We start from the raw sequence: 26,306 nt of genomic DNA, 5'->3' as shown, positions 1-26,306 counted from the left end.
ACATTTGAGCATAGAAAAATGCTCCACTTTTTTTTTTTTCTTCAAAAAGATGGATGTTAATAGATTTAGTTTCCGGATTTAAATGGTATTTTTTATGTCTGCCTTTCTCTCTGGCATACTATATAATGTTTCTGGAGCTACAAATCCAAACACACCAGCCAACTAGAGCATCCCAATGTTCCAATCACAATTTTGGATACAATCCTATTTATTCTGGATGACGCTCAATTCCACACATACTTCAGGGAAGAAACATCCATGAGAACATCCAAAAATGTTACGCTACCAAACATTAACAGTGATTGTGCTCTGTTGGGTAGTACCAATCACATCTACAAAGTACAAAGGCAGAGGATTTCAGGTGTGAAGACCAGTTGGCTTTTGCTGCTACAATAATTCATAACCATCATCTTCGAGATTTCCAAGCTGTTCTAGAATAAGGAGTAGTCCTTTTTTTATCTGGAGGCTTAAAGTAGGAATAAACAGGTGCTGCTGGATACTCTGCGTCAGGATTTTCTGCCATCATTTTCAGCTTGGCTTCAATGGCTTTTATCTTAGCAGTGACACTGGAAAAAGGACAGCAGAGGATCAGAGCGGGCCTGAGTGCATTCTGAAAATACTCGCGTACTTCATCTTCCTTGTGTCTTTTTTGGCGGATCAGAGAAGCAACAAGATACTCAAATATGAATATGCGAATATTTCACATAAAACACACACAATAACATTTTAAGAAAAAAATCAGGGCTGCCTCGGTGGCTTAGTCAGTTGAATGTCCAACGATTTTGGCTCAAGTCACGCGTGATCTCGTGGTTTGTGAGTTCAAGCTGTGCGATGGGCTCTACGCTGACAGTGTGGAGCCTGCTTGGGATTCTCTCCCCAATCCCCGCCCCTCCTTCCCTCGCACGCACTCTCTCTCTCAAAATAAAGAAACGTTAAAAAACAAAAACAGAAACAGAAACGATCAAACCTGAACCATCTATTAAATTTTTACCAAAAACCCAGACACTGTTAGGAGTACATCACATAGGCTACATTTAATCTTCAGACACACACACTGTTTGACATTGTAGGGCCTGGCAGATAGTAGGCACTCAAATAATTCATAGAGAAATTGAAAGCAGGGTCTTGTATGAATGAATAAACAAAATGTGGTATTAGATCACATTTTGGAATATTATTCAGCTTTTAAAAGGAAGGGAATTCTGACATAATGCCACAACATGGATGAACCACGAGGACATTAAGCTAAGTGAAATAAGCTTGTCACAAAAAGACAAATATGGGATGATTACACTTGTATAAGGTACTTAGACTAATCAAAATCAGAGGCAGAAAGTGGCATGGTCGTTTCCAGGAGCTTGGGGGAGGTGGGAATGGGAAGTTATTACTTGATGGATATAGGGTTTCAGTTCTACAAGATGAAAAGAATTATGGGGAATGATGGTGGTAATGGTTGTACATTACAAATGTATTTAGAATCACTGAATTGTACACTTCAAATGGTTTAGATGGTGGGGTGCCTGGGTGGTGCAGTCGGTTAAGTGTCTGACTCTTGGTTTTGGCTCAGGTTATGATCTCATGGTTTGTGAGTTCGAGCCCTGCAGCTCCGGCCTGGGATTCTCTTTCTCCCTTTCTCCCTCTCTCTCTGTCCCTCCTCTGCTGTCTCTCAAAATAAATAAACTTAAAAAAAAAAAAAAAAAAAAGTGGACCAAGACTAGGTCAAATAGAGTTAAAAAAAAAAAAATGGTTAAGATGGTAAGTGCTATTTTATATGCCTTTCACCATGGTTAAAAAAAAAAAAATTGGAAAAAAAATTCGTGTAAGATCGAAAACATTATAAGGTGGGTTATACTCATTTTGCAGATGAAAAAACTGAGGCACAGAAAGGTTAACTTGCCCAATATTATTTAGCTAGTAAGCAGTAGAGATCTGAACACAATTGGATTCAAGAGCCCATGCTATTAACTACTACATTGTACCATTTTTTGAATCACTGAGTAATAATGGAAGAAACACCTTGGAAATCCTACAAAATCTCTTTTTACTAATAAATGTGTGTTTATAAATGCAATCATTTATGGAGTTACAATGAGCCAGGCACTGTGCCCAGAGTTTTACTGATATTGTTTCTAATCCTTGTGATAACATCCATGTTTTATAGATAAAGAAATGCAGGGAGGTAGTAACTTGCCCAGGGGTCACACAGCTAACAGACTGCACGGCCAGGATTCAAACCCAGTTTGTTATCACCCAAACCCCTGCTCCTTCCTCTCCATCAGGTTGGGAGCTGCACAGCCCTGTATCAGAGAGAAGGGGTGAGGAGACACTGCCCACGTTGGGAGGAATTCTCTTTGATGGAGGTCATTGCCATCCCTGGACCAGAATGCAAAGCACTCAGGCAGTGGATATTCTATGACCCCTGGTTTCCTTTCCATTTGCAAAGCGGTCAGTGATCTATAGTCAGGGAGACAGAAACCTGGAAGGGGATGTATACAATGGTCTTTCAGAAATCCTCAAAAAGTGTACATCTGCTCCTATATACTCATAACTTTACATGGTCAATGTAAAATTAAAACCCTAGGTTACAATAAAAAAGAACACCAAGGTATTACCAAGATGCATTCCAGCACCTTCTCCTCTCCATTAGTGGGATAGCCAGCTGTTTGTTCAGGAGTCACCAAAAAGCAACCTTCTCTAATTAGGTATAGATGTTAATAGAAAGATGTAAGCTGAGGTTCTCTGGATAACAAAATAAATGGAAAACACTAGGCTGTTTAGTATAGACGCAAACACTGAAAGTAAAATTAAAGACATGTTCATTGTAACAGAGAGCAGCAGACATTAATGCAGTGGTCTCCTCCCAACAGGAGTTAGATTTATAAAAACCTCCATGAAAACTGAGTTGTGATCATGGAGATTCAAACTTTATGGGGAAAATGGCATAGTGGATAGGATTCCTAGTGAACCTACAAGAGTCATCATACTTTTTCTTTTTTTTTTTTTTTTTAATTTCTGGGAGCACAAAATAGTAAAAGAGGACAAAATTAAGAAATATCAATTATATTAACTATTATATTTAACATTTGTCATCAACATATTAAATGTATTATATTAAATGTTATAATATAAAAAATATAACTTACCAAATATTAAGTATTAAATATTTTAAGTGTAGTAATATTGTAAATATATAAAGCAATGACATTAAATTAGTAACTATAAAATTAATTTACTGAATTTTGAAGTCCAGTAGTCCTAGCTTTGACTCTGGAATCTGTTATTTGCTACCTGTGCCGTCTTGACCAAGATATTTTACCTTGCTGAGTGTCAGTTTCCTCCGAAATAAAATGAGTGTTACAGTATTTTTACCGGCATTTTTATAATTAAGTGACATATGGCATGTGAAGTGTTCAGCACAGTGCCTGCTTTATAGTAAACTCAATAAATCCTGGCTATTGTTATTGTTAAAATTTCTCCCCAGGCTATAATGCAGGGAAAAAAAAAAAAAAACAAAAAAAACCCAAACAACAAAAACCCTCTACTTCTGCTCAACCATCCACTTAACTTCCCCTTTCTCCACCCAACTCTTCATTCCTTCTGTTTTGAATTAACTCCAAAGAAGTAACTGACAGTTTGTGCACACTAGAACCAACACAGCTACAGTCGCTGAAGTGGCCCAGAGAATGAACGAGCTGCACACTAACACTCTGCAGAAAGGAATTCACGGCTGGGGAGGAATTAGCATACGTATAATGACAAAGCCAGCAAGACTCAAGCCCTCATTAAAATGCTTGTTTTCAGCTTAAGGACCGTCTGACCGTGCCTGCGTATTCCTGTGCCAAGCACAATGGCTGGTACGCGGCAGGTATATGCAGCTGTTTTTGAGTGAATGAATTCTGTAAGTCCGTGATCTTGGGGGTATGGGAGGAGAGGCTATTACGCGTTCTAGAGATTACCTGAACACATCTCTCAAAATGTCAGAAGTTGACAGGTTCTGTTACAAACTAAGAGTCTAAAGATCCACTGAAGTACGAATGAAGGCTTGGAACGAAGCAGTGGCTCACGCTCTCGAATTCTCGTTTGTGTCCTTCTATAGCACCCCATCTTACCTCAGGTTAGACTGAGTGGGCTCAGTGCTGGAGGACGGCTCAAGACTGATAGGAAGGATCTTATCATTCTTGTTATGATCATATCTCTGAAAGAAAAAGGGAAATCACTTCACTTGAACAAAAACCAGCCCTTTACTATAGTGCATAAGTTCAAAAACTCCAACCTCATCAGCGTACCGTTGGCATATTTCTAGACAATCTTCGGACTGTCTAGAACCTATGCAAAACTCCACACAGGTTTGGCCTAAAAGCTACAAATTTAAAAAAGAAGTTTAAAAGAAGCTTCCTATCTAGCCACTAGACTGCCTTATTTGGTAGGGAAAGAACGTCAACTTTCAAATTCACAGATGGTACAAATACACAATAGGAGTCCCCTCTTACATCCTCTTACAGTATTTAGTTTGCTTTATTCAAAACACTTTAAAATTTTGCTAGATTTCTGCCAAGCACCAAGCATAACATTCAACTCTCAACAGGTCTGAGTGGAGAAGAAAAGTAGCAATAAAAGCTCCCAGCCACTGATACAGAAAACATCCTATAGCAAAAGAACTGTTTAATGTGATGTCAGATAATTATACACCCCTTGTAAAAAGTAAATTAAATATTAAAGAGCAATCAGGCCCTCTGGTCAAAGACTTATAGGAGAAGAGAACTGCAAGGCACAGAGATTCTTAAACGAAAGATGGGAACAGAGGATGATTTCTCTTGCGTGTCTTTTCAATGAGACACAGAATGAGAAAATGACAGCCAGTCTGGCAAATGAGACTTGATTTTCTTTTGAGTAAAAAAGCATTTGGTAATTCTCCCCGTTGTTTCTATGTTTAAGGCAATGTGTCCTAGAAATTGAGAAGGCTCTGTGATTACCTGAGATACTCAGAAGGATACAAAGTGTTGGAGCTCTGTTTTTCAGTCTGGACACCGAGCTCCAAAGTTTAATTTCTGTGACTCTTTACTGGGAAGCTTGATGGGTAGGGGGCCTCTGATCAAAAGCCGTGCTCCTATAGCTAAAGACTGAAGCTCTAATTTTAACCGCTACGGATCTTGTTGCAGGCAGGTCTGTCAACACCCCACCACGAAGGAAGCGACTCAACTCTTGGGATTGCTCTGGTCCACATCCTTCTCTACCTTTGTGCCAGGTAACGCAGAATGCCATTCTTTTTTTTTTCTTTTGTTTTTTTTTTAATGGTAATTATCTTTTCCAGTGCATTTTTCCAAGAGACCAACTATAAAGATGAACAAGGCCATTTGCCACTTCTAGGGCCCTGGAGACAATTCAGACCCTGCAAAGTCCCACAAATAACTCTCAAACTCTCTGGAGTGATGAGATGCCAGGAATTTAAGCACTCATACAAACTACCCATTTCTCAAGCGTTTAGAATAAACATATTCAAACTCTCCACAGAATGGAGAGGCTGGGAACAGTCTAATAATGCCTAAAGCAACTAATTTTAAAAATAAATGCATTTTTTCCTCCAAAGAACAACCCCCACCAAAAACATGATAGAGGTCTGAGTATACACATCAGCCACATGGAAAAATCAATCAAAAACAGAATCTGTGGGTATGTGGAGAGAAACAATGAAGGAACTTAATCCCTCCTGAGATGTTTCTCAAAAGAAAAATCTGGCAACACACATGGTAAATACAAGTAGGAGACCAAAGTATGCCTGCTCCAGATGTGAAGAGGCTGGGATGCAAACGGGTAAGTGGACAACGGTCTTTTGGAAAACTCCTTAGGGTGAGCTTGGTGTGGACTTTCTAGCCCAGCAGGCTTACCTTGACTTGAGCATGTGCCCATCGCACCACCAGCTTCTTAGACAGAGCCAGCTTGCCATTGAGACACTGGATGGCTTGTTCCGCTTCCTGTGCAGGAAAGGGACAGATGTTCGTCAAAAATTCATGTGCCTCATAGGGCCTCACCAGCTTTGAAGGCTGTGATTCCAACCGGACTGCTTCTGATAAACAACTGGCAAAGGATTTACAATTTAAATAAATTAAAAAAAAAAAAAAAAGGCATGATAGCAGAAAGGGTGTGAGTTTTATAAAGTTGGTCAAACAGAAATGCCAATCCTGGCTCTGCCAATTACTGGCAGTGGGATAGCTGGCAGGTCCCTCCCTTAAGCTCTGTGAATATTAGCTTCTTCATCTCTACAACATGGACACTACTACTTGTCCCTCACTGGTTGGAGGGAGGAGGAAGAGTGCATGTAAAGAAAGCATGGAGCATGTGGTAAGCACTCAACCACTGTTAGCGCATTGTTCTTATCAGGGGATACCTTTCTATACACTTCTGTCTGCGAGGACCCACTGTGCTAGGAAATTTACCGGAACTATACCCCAGACGAGGGCTTACACTCCCTGGATCCAAAGTGAGAAACAGTAATGGCTTCAAAGGATACGGGAGTGAAGGAAACTAGGCCGGAAAAAGCAGGAGTGAGTCAAAGAGCCTGTGAGCAAGGTATTTGTGTGAGCCAATCTATACACCTGGTTTTGGGAGCCAAAAGTTCCCTGACCCTTTCCCCATCAGATACAGGAGGAACAAGGTTAAAAGGAATTCCTGAAGCTGGATTAAGAGTCACTCTAGGACATTCCCAGGAAGCCTGGTCGTACTTTTCCATCCTGCCAAACCTTCTCTGCTCCATTTGTATCCCTGAGGCATTCAGCCAAGTGTAACCCACATCTACCAGGGGGTGAAGAAGCCCTTAAGGAACCGGAGCAGGAACAAGAGTGGATCTGACACTGCAGTGTAATACCACCAGACATTCCAGTCTGGTTTTACTGGTGATTCTCTTGTTCCTCCAGAGCTCGCCAGCATGACAGTCAACAAACACCTGAGTGTTCACTATGTGTCAGCCATTGGACAGTCAATGACATCCTCGCTTACCAGTTAGAGAGACAGATAAGAGACATTTTATTCTCCTTTTTAGTTTCATCTAGGGAATTAGAATTCACATGGCGTTCTCTATTAATTCTGCAGCATCGGCAGTAGTAAGGAGATAAATGTTTTAAAAATGCCAGCAAGGAGATAAATGTTTTAAAAAATTTTTCCTATCTTTGTATGTCATTTCAAAGTTTGTGTATTCAACAATATTAAATGCCAACTGTATTTTCCTATGTACCCTCATCTATTCTCTCAACTTCCTGTAAGCAAAGGAGGGTATTTTTAATCCCCATTTTTATTATTATTATTATTATTATTATTATTTTAACATTTATTTATTTTTGAGACAGAGAGAGACAGAGCATGAACGGGGGAGGGTCAGAGAGAGGGAGACACAGAATCTGAAACAGGCTCCAGGCTCTGAGCTGTCAGCACAGAGCCCGACGCGGGGCTCGAACTCACAGACCGCGAAATCATGACCTGAGCCGAAGTCGGCCGCTTAACCGACTGAGCCACCCAGGCACCCCTTAATCCCCATTTTTAAATGAAAACTGAGCCAAAAGAGGTCAAGAGACTTGCCCAAAGTTCATAAATAAAAGAGCCAGCAATAGAAGCTAGGCTTTGTAATTTGTAGTCCAGTGTTTTAAAACCACCATCTATCCCCACCATGACCACTGATTTCAATTGTAAGAATGCTCATCACACTCTATCATTAAGGAAGAATAAAGTATTTACAAATGCTAACCATACGCAGCATTTTTCTCACTTCCCTCATTTAGAATAGCAATGTATCTCCTAGTGCCTGTCTCATTTGCAAAAGTTAGAGGAGATGGAAAGCACCCCCAGCACCGATAAGGACAAATGACACTCTCATACAGTCTCAGAGCGTACGGATACATCATTGCTTGAAGGCAACTGGCAGTCGTATCAAGAAAAAATATGCGTGGCCTTTGTTGATAGCATTCAGTTTCCATGTATACAGTAAACGTGAAAATAACTAGAGGTATGAAGATATTCACTAGCATACTGTTTACACTTGTGAATCACTGGGGACAACCTAAACAGCTAATAACTGGGGATTAATCAAATAACTTACCATACACTCCTACGATGAGATACTGTGTGGTCATCAAAAATGATGTTGAGTTACATACAACAAAATATATAAACATTAAAGATCTACACCAGTGAATTTTTACATATAAACAGCCACACTGGTGAAACCACAGTATCATGATACAGAACGTTTTCTGGATGTGTAGTAGAGGACAGAAAATTTTTAATAGACTTTGAGCGGTAAATAGGACGATATGACCTTATTTGAGTGCTCTAAGCTCTATACGTGTGTATGCATGTGTGAATGTAATGAAAGAAGAGACTAGAAAGATCTAAATAGTAACAAGAAAACTAAATATTAACAAGACTAAATATTAACAAGAATTATTTCTGGGTACTGGGCTGATAAGGGAAGTCACGTCATCTATATTTTCATCTGTAATTAATATGTACTACTTTTATAACAAGAAAAACATCCAAATACAGTATTATTGAAACAATAACCAGGCAATGTCCTTCCATATGACTACTAAAGTTATAGAGAATACTAACCAGTATCTCTATATTTAATAACGTTCCAATTCAATTTCTTTATCAAGCCATGTGCACTTAAAGGATACAATTTTACTGCAAGAAGATACATGTGTATATCATGGTTGAAGCTGAATGCTCTCTTCCTCCATATATATTCAAATCTGTACGCATTTGTTCTGAGACACTGAGAAGAAGGGTACATTTTTAAGAAATCAAAATAAAAGAGTTTGTGGGTGGCTCACCACACAGAGGGAGGGCTTCTGCACCACGGGGCAAAACTATTGAAAGAAAAGGAGGCTTTGTTGGCCTGCCACTAAAGGAACAAACAAACCAGAACAGGGAGGAGGATGTCCATGTGCTTAATGTGGGCACCCCAAAGCATCTGGTCAGAAAAGTAGGTCAGCCGCCTCAGACCGCGAGCCTGGGGAGGGTCGATTTTGAAAGCCCTTCACCCGTTCCTTTACCGAGGGTCTCCTTTAGGACTCAGGGCGAGGCACAGAGGGGTGAGTCCAACACGGCTCTTGCCCACAAGGCACCATGACTTGTGCTCGGGGAGAGAGGACTAAGTAAGGAGGAGAGTACAGGAAGCACCGTGAAAGGGGGGAGGCTTCATTACCTGCTTAGTTTCGAAGTTGACAAAACAGTACCCTCGAGGCTGTCCCTCCAAAGCACCAGACTTGTGAAAGAGGAAGTCAAACTGCTTCACTGTGCCAAACTTCTGGAGGAGCTTGAGGAGGTGGTATCTGTAGAGAAAGGACAGCCCATGAGTACACTGGGAACTTGGATGGCCACTCTGGCCGAAGTGGGAGATAAAAGCAGGAGATGATTTACCCCAGGATAAAATCTTGCCACACCGCCCGCCCCCCCCCCCCCCCCCGCCTTCTCCCAAACTGCTGCGTTAGTTTATTTGGCAAACAGACTTGTTTGCCTCTATTTGGAATGGGAACTAGAATTGTCATGGCTAAGCGTCTGTCCAGCACAAAAATACCGAACAAAAAACCACACCTAACAAACAGCTGTCTGGCCCAGAAGCACCATTTGTTTTTCTTTTGGAGAAAAGCTCAAAAATAGTGTCGATCTATTTATTTTTAATCTCTTGGCAATGAACTAGCATTTGTGAATAACTACAACTCCATCAGGAACACATACCCACACTCCAAAAGCCAAAGCCTACCTTATCTCAAAAATAAATAAAGTAACACACACTCACACAAACAAAAAAACAACTTTGGAAGACTTCTGTAATAGATTCCATAATTAATCATTAGCCCTGAATTGCACTCGTGAGAAACTCTGCCAAAAACCAAACCACAGCTAGCGGCACTCCATACGTGCCTGTGAGTTTCAATCCCTGACGTGACTGAACGTTAGGGACAATGTGGAACCACAGTGTGACCGAGGCTGGTCTCATACAGGGCAGGAGAACCTGGCCAGTTCTATAAATCACCCAGCTGTGGATAACTAATCAACCTCAGTTGTTTTCACACAGTTTATACCTTGGAGCATGGCCGATTAAAGAGTATTGATGGCCCAGGAAGACATTTTTTCCTGGTAGGAGGTTCACCCCAAGCTCTTGCTTGCCATTGTGCCCCTCATCCTCTTCTTAGATTCTTTTCTCTAACACTTATTTGGTTTCTATAGAGCTTTTAAGTTATTCAAACAGATGTGGCCTTAACAGGTTGCTGTGGCCAATCTCAATTCCGACTTCCTGTCATCTGATGTAAGGGTGAGACAAACCAACAGCTCTCCCGTTTCCTTTTCCTTTGGCCTTCCTCCTGGCATCCTCCACACTATTCAAATGGAGTCAAGGCTTTCTCTAAACAATGCTGTCCCTGTGATACTAAAAAGGTATCAGCCCACATGCTAAATCTGTTATTACTGGGAATTCTACCCCACAGGGAGTCAGTAGAGCTGTCGTTACAGCCACATTTATATTCACATTGTTTTCTAGGAGAAACTCATCAAGATTTTACTCTTGAGTAACAATCTCCTTTGGGAGGCAGAAAGATATGAAGGGGATCATAAGCTCTACATACTAAATTTGATACTAATGTACATCAACAAGCAAGCCCATTATCCTGGATCAGGTGCCTGACACAATGGAGCAAGAAAGACATAATACAGGTCTTGCACTGGGGCAGGATGCAAGGATCCCAAGGCATACTGTGAACATTAATCTGGTCTTTAGACCTGTTTTGAAAGGGAAAGCAATTGTAACTCCCTAGTTTCCAAATTCTCAGCTCCCATCAGGAGACCTCAACTGCTAGGGAGGATGTAGGTGTGGATTCTCCAGAGGAAAGGGAGACACCTCAAGTACAGATTTCTGGTTTTACTTGATTTTTGAGTAGGGGTACAACAAGGGTGAGCCTCTCAAATGTGCAGACAGATATGGGCTGCAAGAGTCTCCCCTGGGTCTTTTTTTTTTTTTTTTTAACTTAAGTTTTTATTTTTTTAAGTCATCTCTATGCCCAGTGTAGGGCTCAGACTCGCAACCCCAAGATCAAGAGTCTCATGCTCCACTGACTGAGCCAGCCAAGCACCCTTCCCCTGAGTCTTTAACTCACAGCTGCATCTTCCACTTAATATACTCATTCAAACCTCAACACTGTGCCAGTTGCCATGAATGGTGGGTCAAACCCGTTTTTCTAAAAAACAATCTAAGGGCTGCTGTGGGCCGGTCATCTTTTCATCAGCTCCATTCTGCTTAAAAGCAGGAAGGTAAGGCGATCGGCATTTCCTAGGAAATGAATTTTAATTTACTCAGAAAAAAAAAAAAAAGCCAACAGATTACTCTTTGAAAAGCTAACAAATACATTCTGCCCGAGAAGTGCGACCTTAAGATTCCAGGAACATCTGCTTAGGTCTGTGTCTTTCAACTTCTCCAGGATTTCTTTCCTTGTTTGATAATTCCTTGAAATTATCGGAACACCGAAACAAAAGGAATGAAATGTTTACTATTTTGCTTCCTGGAGATGGGGACTGTGAGCTCTGATAGTGAAAAAAAGCCTGAAGAGTCTTGCTTTCACATCTGCAAGCACTTTCACGTGCTGCTGAAGTATGGGAGGGCTCACGACCCATCAGAGCCTTGCTTCACTTCATGAAATGTGGGGCCCTGCAACTTTCAGGAGCTAGTACACCAGTCCCAACATATTTCTGCAACTTAGTGTTTTCCGTAATGGTCTTGAAAATGGCCCTCCTGCCTAGTGGCACAGAAGTAATTAGTCTACACAAATGTTAAAATAGACACCTAGACACCTACTACTTGTCAAAGACCGTAGTAGGCACTTGAACCATCCAGATGAATACAACCAGGTCCTGGCCTTCAAGGACCTCACATTCTGGTTAGAAGATAGAGATATGCAATCAAAAAATTGCAAAATGCTGTGATACTTGCACACAGACGTATGCACATGAGCACACAAAGAGGCCCAATTGTGCAGGAACATGGTGGTTACTGAATATTATGTGCAAAGAAATAAAGGCGAAAGGGAATCTGCTTCATTGGAAGACAGTAAGAGTAGGGCAGTTAAGAGATGAGCTGAAAGGCAGGCAGGGGACAGACTGTGAAGGATGTTGGTGTTCTTAGTGAGGGAATTTTAATTTGATGCTGTAGGCAATGGGAAGCCAACGAAATGATATTTAAGACTGTTTTAAATGCATAATTTGTTTTAGAGAAAATTTTCTTTAAAACTTATAGAAATTACTATTTGCTGGGTCTTTATGTTCTATGCTATTAAATAGTATCACTGTGTTTTAAATTTAAGTAGCAAACAGTAACGGCTGATTTGTGCAAACCAAGGCATTAAAAGAAAAGCATGAATCATGAAGGAAAAACAAGAATTAGCTGAGAAACACAGGTTTCTTTAGGGTTAAACACACATTCATGCGTTTACTCCCCTCTCGCATTCCAGTTCACCTCTGAAAGTCGGCCTCAGAAGGACACTTCCACCTGGATGGCTCTCCGCTGCTTTTAAGTTTACTTAGTATAACCCAGAATGACCCGCCCTCCAAACCTGATACCCTTTCCAGCTATTCCACCAGTCAGTGTGGACATGATTCTCCATTTCTTAGGCAAGAAACATCAGGGTCATCTTCAACTCCTGTTCCCCTTTCATCCATCACGTTCTTCATCTCTCAGACTCACCTAGTGGCTTCCAAGTTCACGGTCTCTACCTGGGTGATAGATTGGCCTAGTTTCTGGCAGTCTTTCCTAGCTAATCTTCGGCATCAGTCTTTGCTCCTCCAACCCACTCTGCATAGTGACGTCTCATTTCTCCACTAAAACATCACTTTCATGTTGTCAGCATCCTGCTTAACACCCCCAATAAGTCTCTTCTACAACAAATTCATACTTCTTGTCTGAGTCAATTTTAAAGACCCTGTATGCGTCTGATAGAACTCCATCTATCCCACTGCTGCTTTCACCCTCATTTAGTATTCAACCTTCCTTTAGTCAAAAAGGTCCTCCTGATAGTCTGCTCACACATTCTTTCTTATTTCCACTTACACCTTCCATTTAGAATGCTCCTTCTTGTACAATTTTTGCTGGCTTTGTTTCTTCTCATATTTCTCCTCATGAATTACGTAGTGGCTATTGATTTGACTTTCTATGCAAAACATTTAATATTTGAAAAAGAAAGCCTGGATTAATCCTTTCAGAGGAAACCACAGTGTGGAAAATAGATAATGTCTAAGGACATTAACTTTTTTGGCTTCTCTGTTGCAGGCACTAGCAACGATGTTTGGAAGTACTGTTTTTACTCTATGGTTAGACTGAGTCCCACGACAATTTAAAAGAAGTCCTTATATTTTAAAATTTAGAATAGGACACTTTAGGTTATGCTTGTTCAGTTAAATGGACTATTAGAATATCTGAGCAAGGAGCACTAAATTAGGTGATGGGAAATTAGTCCACGGCTAACTATTTCAGTATACTGAGTCACCTCACTTAACTCTTCCTGTCCTATAAAACAGGGAAAATATTATCTTTCTCCTTGCCTCACACGGTTGTCATGAGCTTAAATAAGAGGAACTAATACAATATTAGAGCCAGAAAAAATGTTCACCCCATTAGTTGAACATTCTCACTTTGTAGGTGAGAAATATGAGGTGTAATGAAGTCGGGAGGAATCAGAATAATGGAACCTGCTACCTCCACAAATCATATGTCATCATTCCCTTAAATCTAAATTCTACGACCTATTTAGTCATACAGATATTCTTGGCAGCTAGCATAGCCAAGAATGCTATGGGGAGTACTGCAACCACAAAGTACTGAACAAAAACCAATGTGAAGCAGGATATCAGAGTGCTAGACAGTCAGTTAGCAAGTACACATTCCTCTGAGAGGAGACTGATGGGCGTCCCATGTAACTTGATCAGGACTCAGATTAGTAATAAGCACATACACATAAGATGACTCGAATTAATTATCAAAAAAACTTAAAAATTGAGTGGAAAAGTCTTTTTTTTTTTAAACTGTCTCTGTCACCATTCATCACAGTAAATATACACTATAAATTGTCTTCTAACAAGAGGTGAGAGGCCATTTGTATAAGAGGGGCATTCAAATCAGTTTATAAGAGATCAGGAAGAGGGATGGTAAAGAGCAGGGGTATGTACAGGAAAGAGATAAGAGTGTGTTGAAAGGGGAAACAGCAGGAACTAGCAGCAATTTGTGGGTGGGGTTTAATTATGAACACTGGAGGATGCTCTGCAAACTTCTCTAAAGAATCATTAGTTTATTTTTTTTCCTTGTTTAATTTTTTATTAAAGTTTAGTTATTTTGAGAGAGGAGAGAGCGAGCGAGCACATGTGCAAGTTGCGGGGTTTGGGGGGGCAGGGAGAGAGAGAATCCTAAGCAGGCTCCTACTGTCAGCGCAGAGCCTGGCGTGGGGCTAAATCCCACTAACTGTGAGATCATGATCTGAGCCAAGATGGAGTTGGGACGCTCAGCTGACTGAGCCACCCAGTTGCCCCACGGGTCATTAGAAGTTTAAAGATCTAGATTCAAATCCCTTCTGAGATTGAACTATAAGCCAGGCACCCATATTCACGTAACATACAACATGCAATCCTACAATGCCTGGAAATGACTGTATTTTAATAATTCATGTAGGCCCATCATTACCCACCTTGAGAGGAACAGGATCTAGAAGTTTATGTAACTCAAAAACTTGGAAGGAAATCACACATTTCCATAAGACCTACCTTACTAACATGCTAGGTTTCTTTGCTATAATTAAGTAAATTAAATGAGATAATGCTCAGCATTTCATGCTAACCACAGCTACGACTGTCATATCTTCAAAAAGAAATGTATTATTATTTAATCAGTGTGTTTGGCAGAGAAAATGTTTTGAGATAAGGAATCCATAGAAGAAAAACAATAGCAGGTGACACAGAAGTGGGGAAGCCACAGGTAGGCCCCGCAAAGCCCTGATCTGCAGCTCAGTCCATGATGTCCACCTTTGGCCTGACATAAAAGGGGCAGAGATACCAGTGGGAAAGTTTTGATTCAATGTTTCTGTTAATGCTCTAACAGAAGAAAACATGGATATACTCTTAACTTCTGACATAAACTGAGGTGGTAGATGCCCATTTGAACTTTCCTATCAAGCAGCAGGACACAATCAGAACAAGAGTCTCATTACGGTGAGTTGCAGCCAAAACAACGAACAGTGTTTCCATGTTCCGATTTCCATTCAGAGAAGCAGAGGTGGGAATGGAAACCACTCTGGGGAGCAACCCCTCACAGCCTGGCTTTTAGATGATGGAAACAGCTTCTCTGATCAACACTCATAATTGAGAGGCTGGGCTGATTCACACATTCATTCATCCTCAAAGCCATAAGCCATAAAGGGAACCAAAATAAATGCACAGTCCACAGTCCAGGGCCCCAGTGACCAAAGTAACATAACATGGGGACAACATATGTTAAATGGCATAATTCCTAGAGGAACCTAAAGTTAATTTCATTCAGCTGATCTGAACTTCAGCAGAATTAAGAACTAAACTTTCTGTTACCATCCTGACCCATTAGTTCACATCCTTTTCCTCTCTCCCAGTCCCAATCCTATATACACCTCCTCTTATCCTAGACTCAAGTAAGCAGGTTCTCTTGTCTCCTCTCACCTTGCCTTTAACACTATTCCACAGGGAGTGCCTTTTAGGACTGATGACATATTCCATGCCTGCTTTAAGCACTGATCCCACACAGCTGGATCTATTCACTCCTTACCATCCTGCCACCAACTACAGCCTTGTACCTACTGAACAACTGGGGGAAGGAAACACCTCTTAACTCTCTCCTGCTAAGAAAGTACTTTCCACTATAATGGCCACCATGGAAAGAGTGGGGAGTCAGGACAATTTAATTAGTTTTGTTACCCCGGGCAAGGCACTTCTGTGTTTGGGATCTCAGTTTCCTCTACTGTAGGATAAGAGAACTGGATCCTATCAGAGCTTTTCAAGTGTGCTCCATGGAGTCCTGTAACATGGAGTCCTCTAACTGACTGCCAAAGAAAGGGTGGCAGTTGCCAAAAGGCTTTGGGTGGACCTCTTCCCCACTTTAATCAGCACAGCTCTGAGCTTGTATTTTATAAACAGGTTCTGATTACTTTAAGACAAGGTTCCTCAGATTTAAAAAGTTTGAAAACTGCTTAGTGTGGTACTTGGCACAAATAGGCACTTGGCACACATTAGGCACCACACCATTTAGTGAATGAATGAAAACCAAAGGGGCTGACGTGATTTCTAAGATGCCTTCCAGCTCTGACCTTCTATGGTTCCATGGCTGCTTAACATGAATTACAGTCAAGCGGTACCCTCTGCCTGTTGGTGAAGGTACTGAGACGTCTGCTGGTTCCCTCATTTTGAGGAATAAAAGTATGCTGTGGCTTGATTCTAGAAAATAATGTCCTGTAGTCACTGGGTACAAGGATTCAAATTGGTGAAAAAAAAAAAGAACATCTTCGGCAAGTAAGAAAAATGAAGTATATGTTTTAAAGAATACCCACGTCTGTGTTCTTGCAGAACAGTCCAAATATAAGAAAAATGTCAACATAACAGGTTAATAACAAAAGCATGTACCCTTCAAAGGTAATTAAAACATAAATAAAAGGGCGAAAATATATCCTACATCTCTTGAAAATTCTTCTGAACACCACCACTACAAACATCCCAGTTTTGTAGGCAACAAATTAAGATGACTTAGACTCACTCTGTGATCTTGGGGTCCAGGTTGCCAATCCATAACCGGTGCCCTTCCTGTAGGGAACCCTCTGAAAGGATGGATGCGTTCTCCAGGGGAAGAGTTTTGGTTTCTGCTTCCATCAATCTCTATGAAATACTAAAGAAAACGTGAACATTCAGGCAGGAGAGGAGCAGCACTGTGTGAACAGGAGACTTCAAATTCAATTCAACAAACATTTATTCAAGGAGGGCAAGCCCTGGGCAGTTCTTCAAAGGCCTCAGTTATTCCACAACCAGGGCCCCAGCACCAGTTCCCTTGGGACAGCTCCTCTGGCAGCCAGAGTGCAAGAGCTTCCATTTAAGGTGAAAGGGGTGTGGTTCTGCGTGCAGACACTAAAGTTTTCCTCTTTTGAAGCCAGAGGCCGACTGGGCAGGAGGCCAAAGTCTTTATTACTACATGATACTCCAGTTCAAAAACTGTCACCCAAAATAAGTCTTGGAAACCACCAGAAAGAGAGTCTTAATGGCACTGAGGGAGATGGGTGGGAAAGTGCAGTTATACGTCTCTTCCTCATGGATGAGGCAATACAGGAAATTTAAAGCTATAGATTTAGGAATCAGAACTGGGTTTGAAAGCAGGCTGTGTGACTTGGTGAATTGCCAGAACATTCTAGGCCTCTGTTCCCTCATATACACTATGAATGGAAATAACAGTTTTTATCTTACAGGGCTGTCGGGAAGACTAAAGATAATGCATGAAAAATCATTAAACACTGCATCTAACAACAGTAAGCAATCAATCAATGTTTGCTAGTATCATGTTTAATAGTTTGGAAGAGACTCAGAGAAGAGACTAACTTCCTCCTAAGTCATTCCAGTTGCACCGTTTACTAGCTGCGTAACCTTGTGCAAGTTACTTAGCCACTTGTGCCTCAGTTTCCTCATCTGAAAAGAGAATGACCCCTCACAAAAGTTGTGCAGATTCACTGAGTTAACACACTCAAAGCATTAAGAACAATGTATGGCACCTGAGGAGTTTTCAATGAATGTTAGCTTAAATTATCACTAGTCTTCGATCTGGAAAGGACTCATCTCACAACCAAAAAAGGAGGCTGAGGGTTATGATGGAGACAGTAGTGGCAAGAGAAAAAACGCTGGTGTCAGAAGACCTGGTTTCAAATTTTGGCATTTCCATTGGAAGTCACTTCTTTCTAAGCTTGTTTCCTCATCTCTACATATGAAACCTTGCCCTGCTTGTAACTTAAGGGTGCTGAGAAGGCCAAAAATGAGATGACAGATGCAAAGCAAAGCTTTAACAAATATATCATGTGGTAGAGAAAGAAAAAAAGGGCTGGGAAGATGGCAGCCTGTGCCAGACTTTACTCCTTGCTCTAGGAAACAGATACTATGTAACCCGAAGTACCTCAGAGGGTAGTGCTTGCAGGAACGGTCTTAAAAACAGCAGGTGACATACACTGATCACTGCCATTACCTCTTATTCATCTCAGCATAGCCCATGAAGTCTGGTACACAGTGGGTGCTAAGTTATTGTTAATAACATGTTTATCCAGCCCCTCACGTGAGGGTATTATTCTACCTTTCCCACTCACTTCTTCAATCTGTTCAACAAAGTGTGACAAGCAACTGCTAACTGCTAAGCCCATGGCTATGTGCTGAAAAAAGAGAAATGAATAAGCTTGTAGTTCTTGCTCTTACCTCCTGAGAGAAAGGTGAAACACACAGAAACAGAATCCCAGGAGTGGAAACAGACCAGGAGAAGCATTCTGTATTCTCTGTGCTTTCCTATCCTCCTATTTTCCTACAGATCATTCATTCATTCCAAAAAGAAAAACTGAGCTTCTATTTCTAGGCATTGTCTAGGACAAAGCAGTAAACAAATAAGCTCTCTGTGCTTGGAATGCTCATGGTTTGGAGGAGGGGCGGGACAACACAAACACAAGATAAATAAACAAGGTATAATTAGAGACAGAGCTGCAAACTCAATTTAGCAAGGTGATCTGACATGGAGACTGGGGTTGGACTACTTCAGCATCAGTGGAGAGGGAAGGCCTCTCTAAAAGAGACAACATTTGCGATGACACTTCAATCACAGGACCTTCTCGGATTTTCTCATGTCTGAAAACAGGAATACCCACTACTACTTAATATGACAAAAGGGTAGCATGTTTTAGTGGCAAGAGTGCGGGATATGGGGCCGAAAGATCTGTATTCAAATCCTGGCTTTGGCACCCAGTTATTGTGTGACTTTAGCTAAGTGTCTTTCCAGAAAAGCTTTTCCTAAGAGTAGAGCCATAGCCACCTTTTCTTTCTGTATACTGCTCATTCAACGTTATTTACTATTCTATTTTCTGTTTCCCTCACCAGAATGTAAGCTCCTGGAGGACCTTCCTATCCTGGACATAGTTCCATTCACAGCATTTAGTACACTGCCTGGTGCTCAATATTAACTGAATGAATGAACGGGGCTCCACTTGGAACCTCATTTTCTTCTTCCTTTCTAGAATGGGCACGATTATCCCTAACTCATGGGTCGTTGAGGGGTTTAAATAAGAGTATCTGTGACAGTTTAGCACTGGGCCTTTTGTAAAAGCGTAATAAGATCAAGATGGCATGCGACCATTAAAATCTTTTAGGTTTGCAATGGCGACAATCCCCTAGATTAACAGAGATCACAAAAAACGCTTGTTACATCTATCCTCGCAGTCAAACTGCAACCGCCTGGAAGGCAAGAATAATCCTACAGGGAATAAAGTCCAGAGAAGCAAAGCCACTTGTTCCTAAAGCTAAGGGTAATGGCAGGGTCAAGCCTGGAACCCCGGCTTCCCGATTCCTGGCCGCGAATTCCCAGATGCAATGGGTCATTTCTCGGATTGTTATTTCCGGGCTAGCGGCGGGACAATCCGGGGCGGGGCCTGAGAAGCCGTCTTGCTAGGGCAGCCTCCTCTACGAGCCCCTCGCGGGGCCGGCGCTCAGGTGCAGGGGCGCCTCGCGGCGGGACTCACCTCGTGGCCTCGGCGTCGTCCCCTCGGCTCATGCCCCAGAAACAGGTCCCGACCCCGCAGCCCGACGGCCCTCCAGGCGCGTCCACCTCAACGTCGCCCGCTGCCAGGCCGTCCGTGACGCGCTACGCCTGCGCCGCCGCGCCGCCCCGTGACGTCATGGCGCCCGCGCCGCCGCCGTCTCCGCGGTCGCGTGGGTCTTTTCCTAGTAGCCTGGGCGGTAGCTGGTGAGTGGCCTCTGCAAGGCCTCGAGGCGCGGGCTGGATCCGGGTGCCAGAGACCTCTACTCAAGCATCTCTGGGGAACCTGAGGGAGTCTGATCACCGTACCCTGACCGGTTCCATTCGAATCCGGCTTGACCTTTAAGACTGGGGGCGGGACCTGTCGCTTCCGCGAGATTTTCGTGGGGTGGGGGCGGGGCTCGTCCCCTCAGCTACGAACTTCGAGGATGCGGAGGGGAGGGTGCTTATTGAATAGCATCCCCTCCTTTGTAGCCCACTATCTGGCAGGAACATTTAGTGTTCAGAACTATCCCACGGGGGTAGGTATTATTACCCCCCCATGATGAAGAAATGGAAACTCAGAGAAATAACTTTATCAGGGTCATGCGGCTAGTGAGGGATGGAGCTTAAATTACAAAGCCTTAACTTTTAACCATTACTCTGTGCCTTCCCTCAGCAAACAGTTGTCATTTCAGTAGCCGTTGTCTAGTTACAAAGTGTTTCTGCAGCCCTTACCTCATTCGATCGTCCTGGTAACCCTGACAAATAGTATTGTCATTTACATTTTACCTAGGAGATTGAGGTCCAGGGAGTGTGATCTATCTGAGGTCACATATCTAGGAAGTGCTAGAACCAGGACTCTTTCCCAGGTCTTCTCTAAGTTTGGTGCCTTTTTTCCTTTCACCGCACTCTACTGCCTTTTCCAGAATCTTGGAGAGCTTTATAGTTCAAAAGAATGAAAACCTGAACTGACCCTTCATTTTGCGGTTGGCGAAACACAATCTAGGTAGGAGAAGTGGTTTGGTACAAGTCACATGTCACTGGAGAGCTGCCACAAATGCTTTTTGTAATACAGGTGGTTATGAATCTAAAGAGGATTGTTGGCAGGGAGTGATGAGATAGGAATATTGGGATCTGTACCTTCTAGCTCTTAGGCAAAAGTTCTTTCTCTACCTGTTAAAGTGTGTCATCCTCCTTTGGTTACATCAGGGACATGATTCTATACTATAGTCATGATGCTGTGAATAGTCGGATACTATATAGTCAGTTGCTGCAAATACCTGTGTGTGGCACTGAATTTAGAGAGCATACCCTACTATCTCTATGTGAAAAATCTGGGAGACTAAGAGATGATTGAAGCACTGTTGGGAAGTAGAGCCCAGGACCTTCAATCTGAGGCTTAGAGTCCAGATCTTGCACTGTAATTGTGACCTTGGGCAAGGACTTAATCTTTCTGGACTTTCATTCATGTATGTATTCATCACTCATATTCAGTGTCTTCTGTATTCAGGGACTGTGCTATGCTGGAGGTACAGCAGTGAACAAGAGAACCAGAGATCAGTCTTTGTGGTGGTTATAGTCTCAGGGAGGGATGTAGGCAGTGATCAAATAACTACACAGCTAATAACTATTAGCTGATACTGTTTAAGTGCTATGAAAAAAGTATAGGGTGTTGATGAAAGTGGGCTACAGGACATTTGACCGAGTTGGACTGGAGGAGACAGCCAAGAAAGGCATCCTCTGAGAAAGTGATGCTTAAGCTGAAATCTGAAAGAAAAATGAGAGGTAGTTCATTAAAGAGGTGGGGGAAGATCATTCCAAGCAGATTCAACTTCAGCATTATGTTTGAAGACCCAGGAGCAGGAGGAATATTCAAGGAAATGAAAAATCATTTTGCTTATTTGTAAAATGTGGGTGGTAATTATGAATTTGGTTATGAGATAATACATGTGAAAGTACTTTATATACAATGAGGACCCACATCCGTGTTTATAAAAATGTACATATTATAAGCTAATATGCAGCTGGATTGTGAGAAGTTGCTGGGACAATAGATAAGCTAGGGCTTTGTGTCCCTCATCTAGTTCTTTACAAAATTAAAATGCACCTTCTATAGAAAACACAAAGTCAAGTTTTGAGAACCTTAACTTTGGAAAAACAGTATGTGCCTCAAATAGATTTAAAATATACTCCCAACAGTTTCAATAATAACATCAATAATTGCTGAGTGTTTCATATATGTAATAGTATACAGTACACTGGTTAAGAGCACAGACTCTGGAGCTAGATTGCCTGAAATCTAATCTTGGGCAAGTTATCTGTGCCTTTGTTTCTTCATCCATAGAATGGGTATACTAATAGTCCTTTTTTCATAGTGATATCATGAGGCTCAAATGAGTTAATGTATGCAATACAGTGTTTAGAATAGTTTCTGGCACATAGTTGTAACTCTAAATGTAAGCAATTGTTTCATTATTATTGTTACAATTATCTTTTTGAAGGCTCAGTAATATCACGGCAGTAAAAATGGGGTGGAAACTGTAGCTCAGAGAGGCTAAATGATCTATGCAAGGTCACACAGCTCCTAAGTGTGGGATTCCATTTCAAGACTGTGTCTAAAACCCAAATACTTTCTCACATTTTTTTCTGAGTTTAGGTTAATTTTGTTGGATAATACCTGGGCTCCTGTGACAGTTCCTTTCCTTGACTAACTCTTCTGTGCTGAACTGTTAATATGCATGTCCTTAAGGTAAAGGGCCCAAGGGACTGCCTTTATTGAACCTCTACTTTGAAATTTCCTGACTTCTGTGCAATTAAAATCTACGCCTAAAACATTTCAGCAATGTGGTTTATTTATAGAGTTGTCTTCCGGTTCACATGTACTGGGTCTGCTTTTGGGTGCTGCGCTTTCTGTCAAAGGTTGTTTATTTCTAACCCATTTTGATTTCCTGTTGCTTTGTGGATTGGTATTATGACCTGCAACAGGAACACCAGGAAACCTGTCTTAAATGGAGCAACCAGATTGAAACCCTGTAGATTAAAAAACAACAACAACAAAACGCATTATTATACAGCCATATTTGGATATAAGTGTGGGTAAGGCATTGGCTATATTAGAAAAACCTAGATATAGAAACCTCACTTAGAGCCAAATTTTGTGAACAGTTTTGGCAAAATAGGGCAGAGCTAATAGTTCCGTGCCCTTGGACAGCGATGGTCTCTTTGAGCATCAGTTTCTACATCTGTAAAATGGAGATTATTATACTTTCTCTGTGGCATTATTGGGAGGATTAGACATGGTAAAGCAAGCAACCCAGGCCTGACTTCAATTAATAGTAGCTATTGAAAATAATTAAAGAAGAGGAAAGATACTTTTTAAAGTCTAGATTTGCTTTTACTGATTTCATGTAGTCAATCACAGACATCTAGCATCCCTTGCTATTAAAAATTCCAGCAGGAGAGAAAAAAAAAAAAAAACTCCATCAGGAGAAATTATTTGCCTTTGATTTACTCGCTTTTCTTTTAAGAAATAATAATAATGGTAGCTAGCATTTATTAAGTAGGTACTATATCCCGGGCACTGTGCTAGGTGTTTTACATGCATTTACTATCTCATTTTAAGATCAGGATTATTTTTCTCATTTTGCAGATGAAGAAAGTGATGCCCAGATAGGTGCAGTGAATTGCCCGAAGTTGGAATTTACATCCAGATCTGACTGGCTAGACTATCTTATACTATCTTAGACTATCATTGGTAAAGACACGCGGGATTCTTTATTGTGTCTGACCGTTGTGTAGAAGTCTTTTTGAAAGGAAAGGTGATAGCTGTCAACAGATACTCTTTGGGGGGCGGGGGGCTCCTGCTATTATCTGGGCACTGTGCCAATTATCTTACCTGCATAAACTCATTTATTCTTCCCGAGCCTAAGAAATAACTATAATTATCCCCATTTCACAGTTGAGGAAATGAAGGTGCAGAGATGTTCAGGGGCATTTAGTCAGTGGTGGCGCTGGGATTAGATTCCAAGTCTTCCTGGCTGCAAAGTGCATGCTTTTATTCAGTTCTGCTGCATTAACATTTAAGGATGGGATTTTTTTTTTTTTTTTTTCTAATGAGGTATAGGACTGATTTTCAAAGATAGTAACTTCCAGGTATTTGATGCTAATTGCTCTTGGTTTTAACTGAGTGATAGCCAGATTCCTGGCAGAAGCTGGCTGTAGACTCCCGCATCTTTTCATGGTCAGAGACCTTAGAAGTATAATGTATAACTTGTGTTAACACAGAGGAGGGTGGCATTTTCCAGAGCTTTAGTTCTGTAACATGGAAGACCTCAAACCTCAACCGTGCTTCAGACTCACATTAAAGTAAAGTGCATTCTAATTGGTAATCAGCGCATAAGGAACCAAAGAAAATTTTAATTAAATGCTGTCGTGTGAATTTTCCAGTCATTTTATGCCTGTTGAAATGAGTTTTTTAAATTTAGTTTAAAGTCCTCTTCCAGTGCTCTGCCCTCCCTTTTTAGAGTATAACTTTATCAAGATTTTTTTGCCTTTTCTCATGTAAGGGTTTAATTAGCATCATTAAAGATTTCAGCTGCTGCACATTTACTTAACTCTGTGTTTCCTGTGTACTATAAGGGGCATTTGGTACAGTGGAAAGAGCCTGGCGATTTGGAGTCCTACAGACTGTGGGCAAGTTACTTAAATCTCTGTGAGCTTCAGTATCTTTCTGTAATATGGGGCTAATCATATTTCCTTGTATGGCTGTTGGGAGGAGGTAATATATTTAAATTGCCTAGCACATAGCTTAGTTTGCAGTTGTTGCTTGATAATTGGTACAAATTATTTTCTGAAGTTGTAATACTATCTGTTTTCCTTTTTTTTTTTTTTTTGGTCTTAGTCTTTATAGTGAATGTTCACAAGGATTGTCTTCCGGCATGGCCTTGGGATTAAGATGCTTCCGCTTGGTCCACCCTGTCTTTTGTAACTCCTTTGCAGCCTTGACCAGACCTGTTTCAGAAGTGACGCTGAAGACAGTGAGTGGCAGACAAAATGACCATGGACAATACATGGCCTCACCAGCTGTACCGATCCGTTATTTCGCTACCAAGAAAGCCAAAGGTAGAGATATATGACCTCTTCGCCCTTTTCTTGCATTTAGCCCTTGAACTATTGTAGCTGGAAGGGATCTCAGAGATGTACCGAATTTCTCCCCTTGAGGAAGAACGTGGAGATGGTGTCTCAGATAGTTGATCAGCTTAAATACCACAGTGACAGAGACAGTGTTAGAACCAAGGGTCTCTTTGCTCATTACCGTGTGGCCTCCCATGTTACCACTGCTCAGAATATACCTCATTTCCTTCTTTTAGTTTTAGTTTTGGAATTAGAGATGTAAGTGCCAAGCCAACCAGAATATTTGTGGCAGAGATCAACATATTTCCTCCTTATAACAAGCAAGACCTCTGTTGGAAGTGAAATTAAAACCAGAAGTTTGTTGGGTGAGGAGGTATTAGAGCCATGGATTTAGATGGATGATCTTAATGGTTTGTGTCATCCAAGAATGAGACTTTGATATGCCGCAGGTCTCAGCTTAAATGTCGCTTCCTCAGGGAAGTCCTCTCTGACCCCTTAGACTGGGTCAGGTCCCTTGTTACATGCACTCTTGTGCACTGTTATTTTACCTTTGACGTCCTTAGCACAGCACCCGTTAATTAATCAATTAATTGTGAGATTAATTATTGTTTGTTCTGTGTCTTCTATGCCGGACCCTATGAGAATAGGGTCCGTGCCTTATTTAGTACCTAACAGGTCCTGACACATAGTATGTATCAAAAAATGTTGTTGAATGAATAAGGAGTGCAGAAAGCACTCCTCAGCACACCTCAAAGCACACGTGCTATTTGCAGTGGTGGGTCAGGGAGTCCATTCCCAAGGATGGTGTTGGAAACGTGCTGCTGAATATTTTTTCCGCTGACTTTCCTTTTATGGTTTCATATGAACCCTCCCTTTGCTATTAATAGGAAAATTAACAAATTGCTGTAAGAGCATTAATAGAAGATTTATATTGTTACTAGTGATAATGGTAACAACTTTTCATCTCTATGTTGCACTGATTTTTTTTAAATTTCACAAATTCACGTATTTAATAATTTGACCTTTATAATTATCTATTGAAAGAATTATTATTATCTAGTGAAGACATTTTTATAATTATCTGGTGAAGCCCAAATCTCACCATTTGCAGACGAGGAAACCGAGGTACCTATATACGATGTTTGTCCATGGTCACATCTAGATAGTGGCAGAACTGGGAATGGGGGGGGGGGCCTCCTGATGCACACATTAGCTATAGCGTGTAAGCAGCTTTTCATATTTACTTGGCTGCTCAGTTTTTAGCTCTTCTGCCTCTTTAAAAAGTCGGTTGTTTCACTTTTTCTTTGAAATTTGTTGGATTCCTTCTGTATTAGGAGTGAGAGTCGTTTGTTGATTGTGCTATAGCTGTCTGCTTTGC

General features: G+C 41.3%; 2 protein-coding genes across 11 annotated transcripts in view; one reads left to right on the top strand and one right to left on the bottom strand.

The window, feature by feature from the left end:
- Window positions 1-178: 178 nt before the first annotated feature.
- Window positions 179-19,920, bottom strand: RBM18 (RNA binding motif protein 18). The gene is made up of 6 exons (XM_058694260.1): window positions 19,797-19,920; window positions 16,802-16,930; window positions 9,197-9,323; window positions 5,886-5,972; window positions 4,110-4,195; window positions 179-566 (listed from the first exon to the last, which is right to left on the bottom strand). Exons 2-6 carry the CDS (start codon window positions 16,912-16,914, stop codon window positions 407-409), a joined length of 573 nt encoding a protein of 190 aa, XP_058550243.1. The 5' UTR covers window positions 16,915-16,930; window positions 19,797-19,920; the 3' UTR covers window positions 179-406.
- MRRF (mitochondrial ribosome recycling factor) overlaps window positions 19,827-26,306 on the top strand; it is a 63,116-nt gene continuing 56,636 nt past the window's right edge. For 7 of the 10 annotated variants that reach the window (XM_058694250.1, XM_058694251.1, XM_058694249.1 and 4 more), the window contains exons 1-2: window positions 19,827-20,020; window positions 24,696-24,916. In XM_058694250.1, the coding sequence (XP_058550233.1) occupies window positions 19,827-20,020; window positions 24,696-24,916 (415 nt within the window). Of the gene's footprint in view, window positions 20,021-20,215; window positions 20,335-20,739; window positions 20,802-24,695; window positions 24,917-26,306 lie in introns of those variants that run through there. The other 3 variants (XM_058694259.1, XM_058694257.1, XM_058694258.1) reach the window with 3 other exon arrangements.

This window comes from Neofelis nebulosa, chromosome 12 (genome assembly GCF_028018385.1).
Source record: "Neofelis nebulosa isolate mNeoNeb1 chromosome 12, mNeoNeb1.pri, whole genome shotgun sequence".
NCBI lineage: Eukaryota > Metazoa > Chordata > Mammalia > Carnivora > Felidae > Neofelis > Neofelis nebulosa.
The sequence above is the reverse complement of the archived record's forward strand: the minus strand, read 5'-3'. Positions and strand labels throughout refer to the sequence as shown.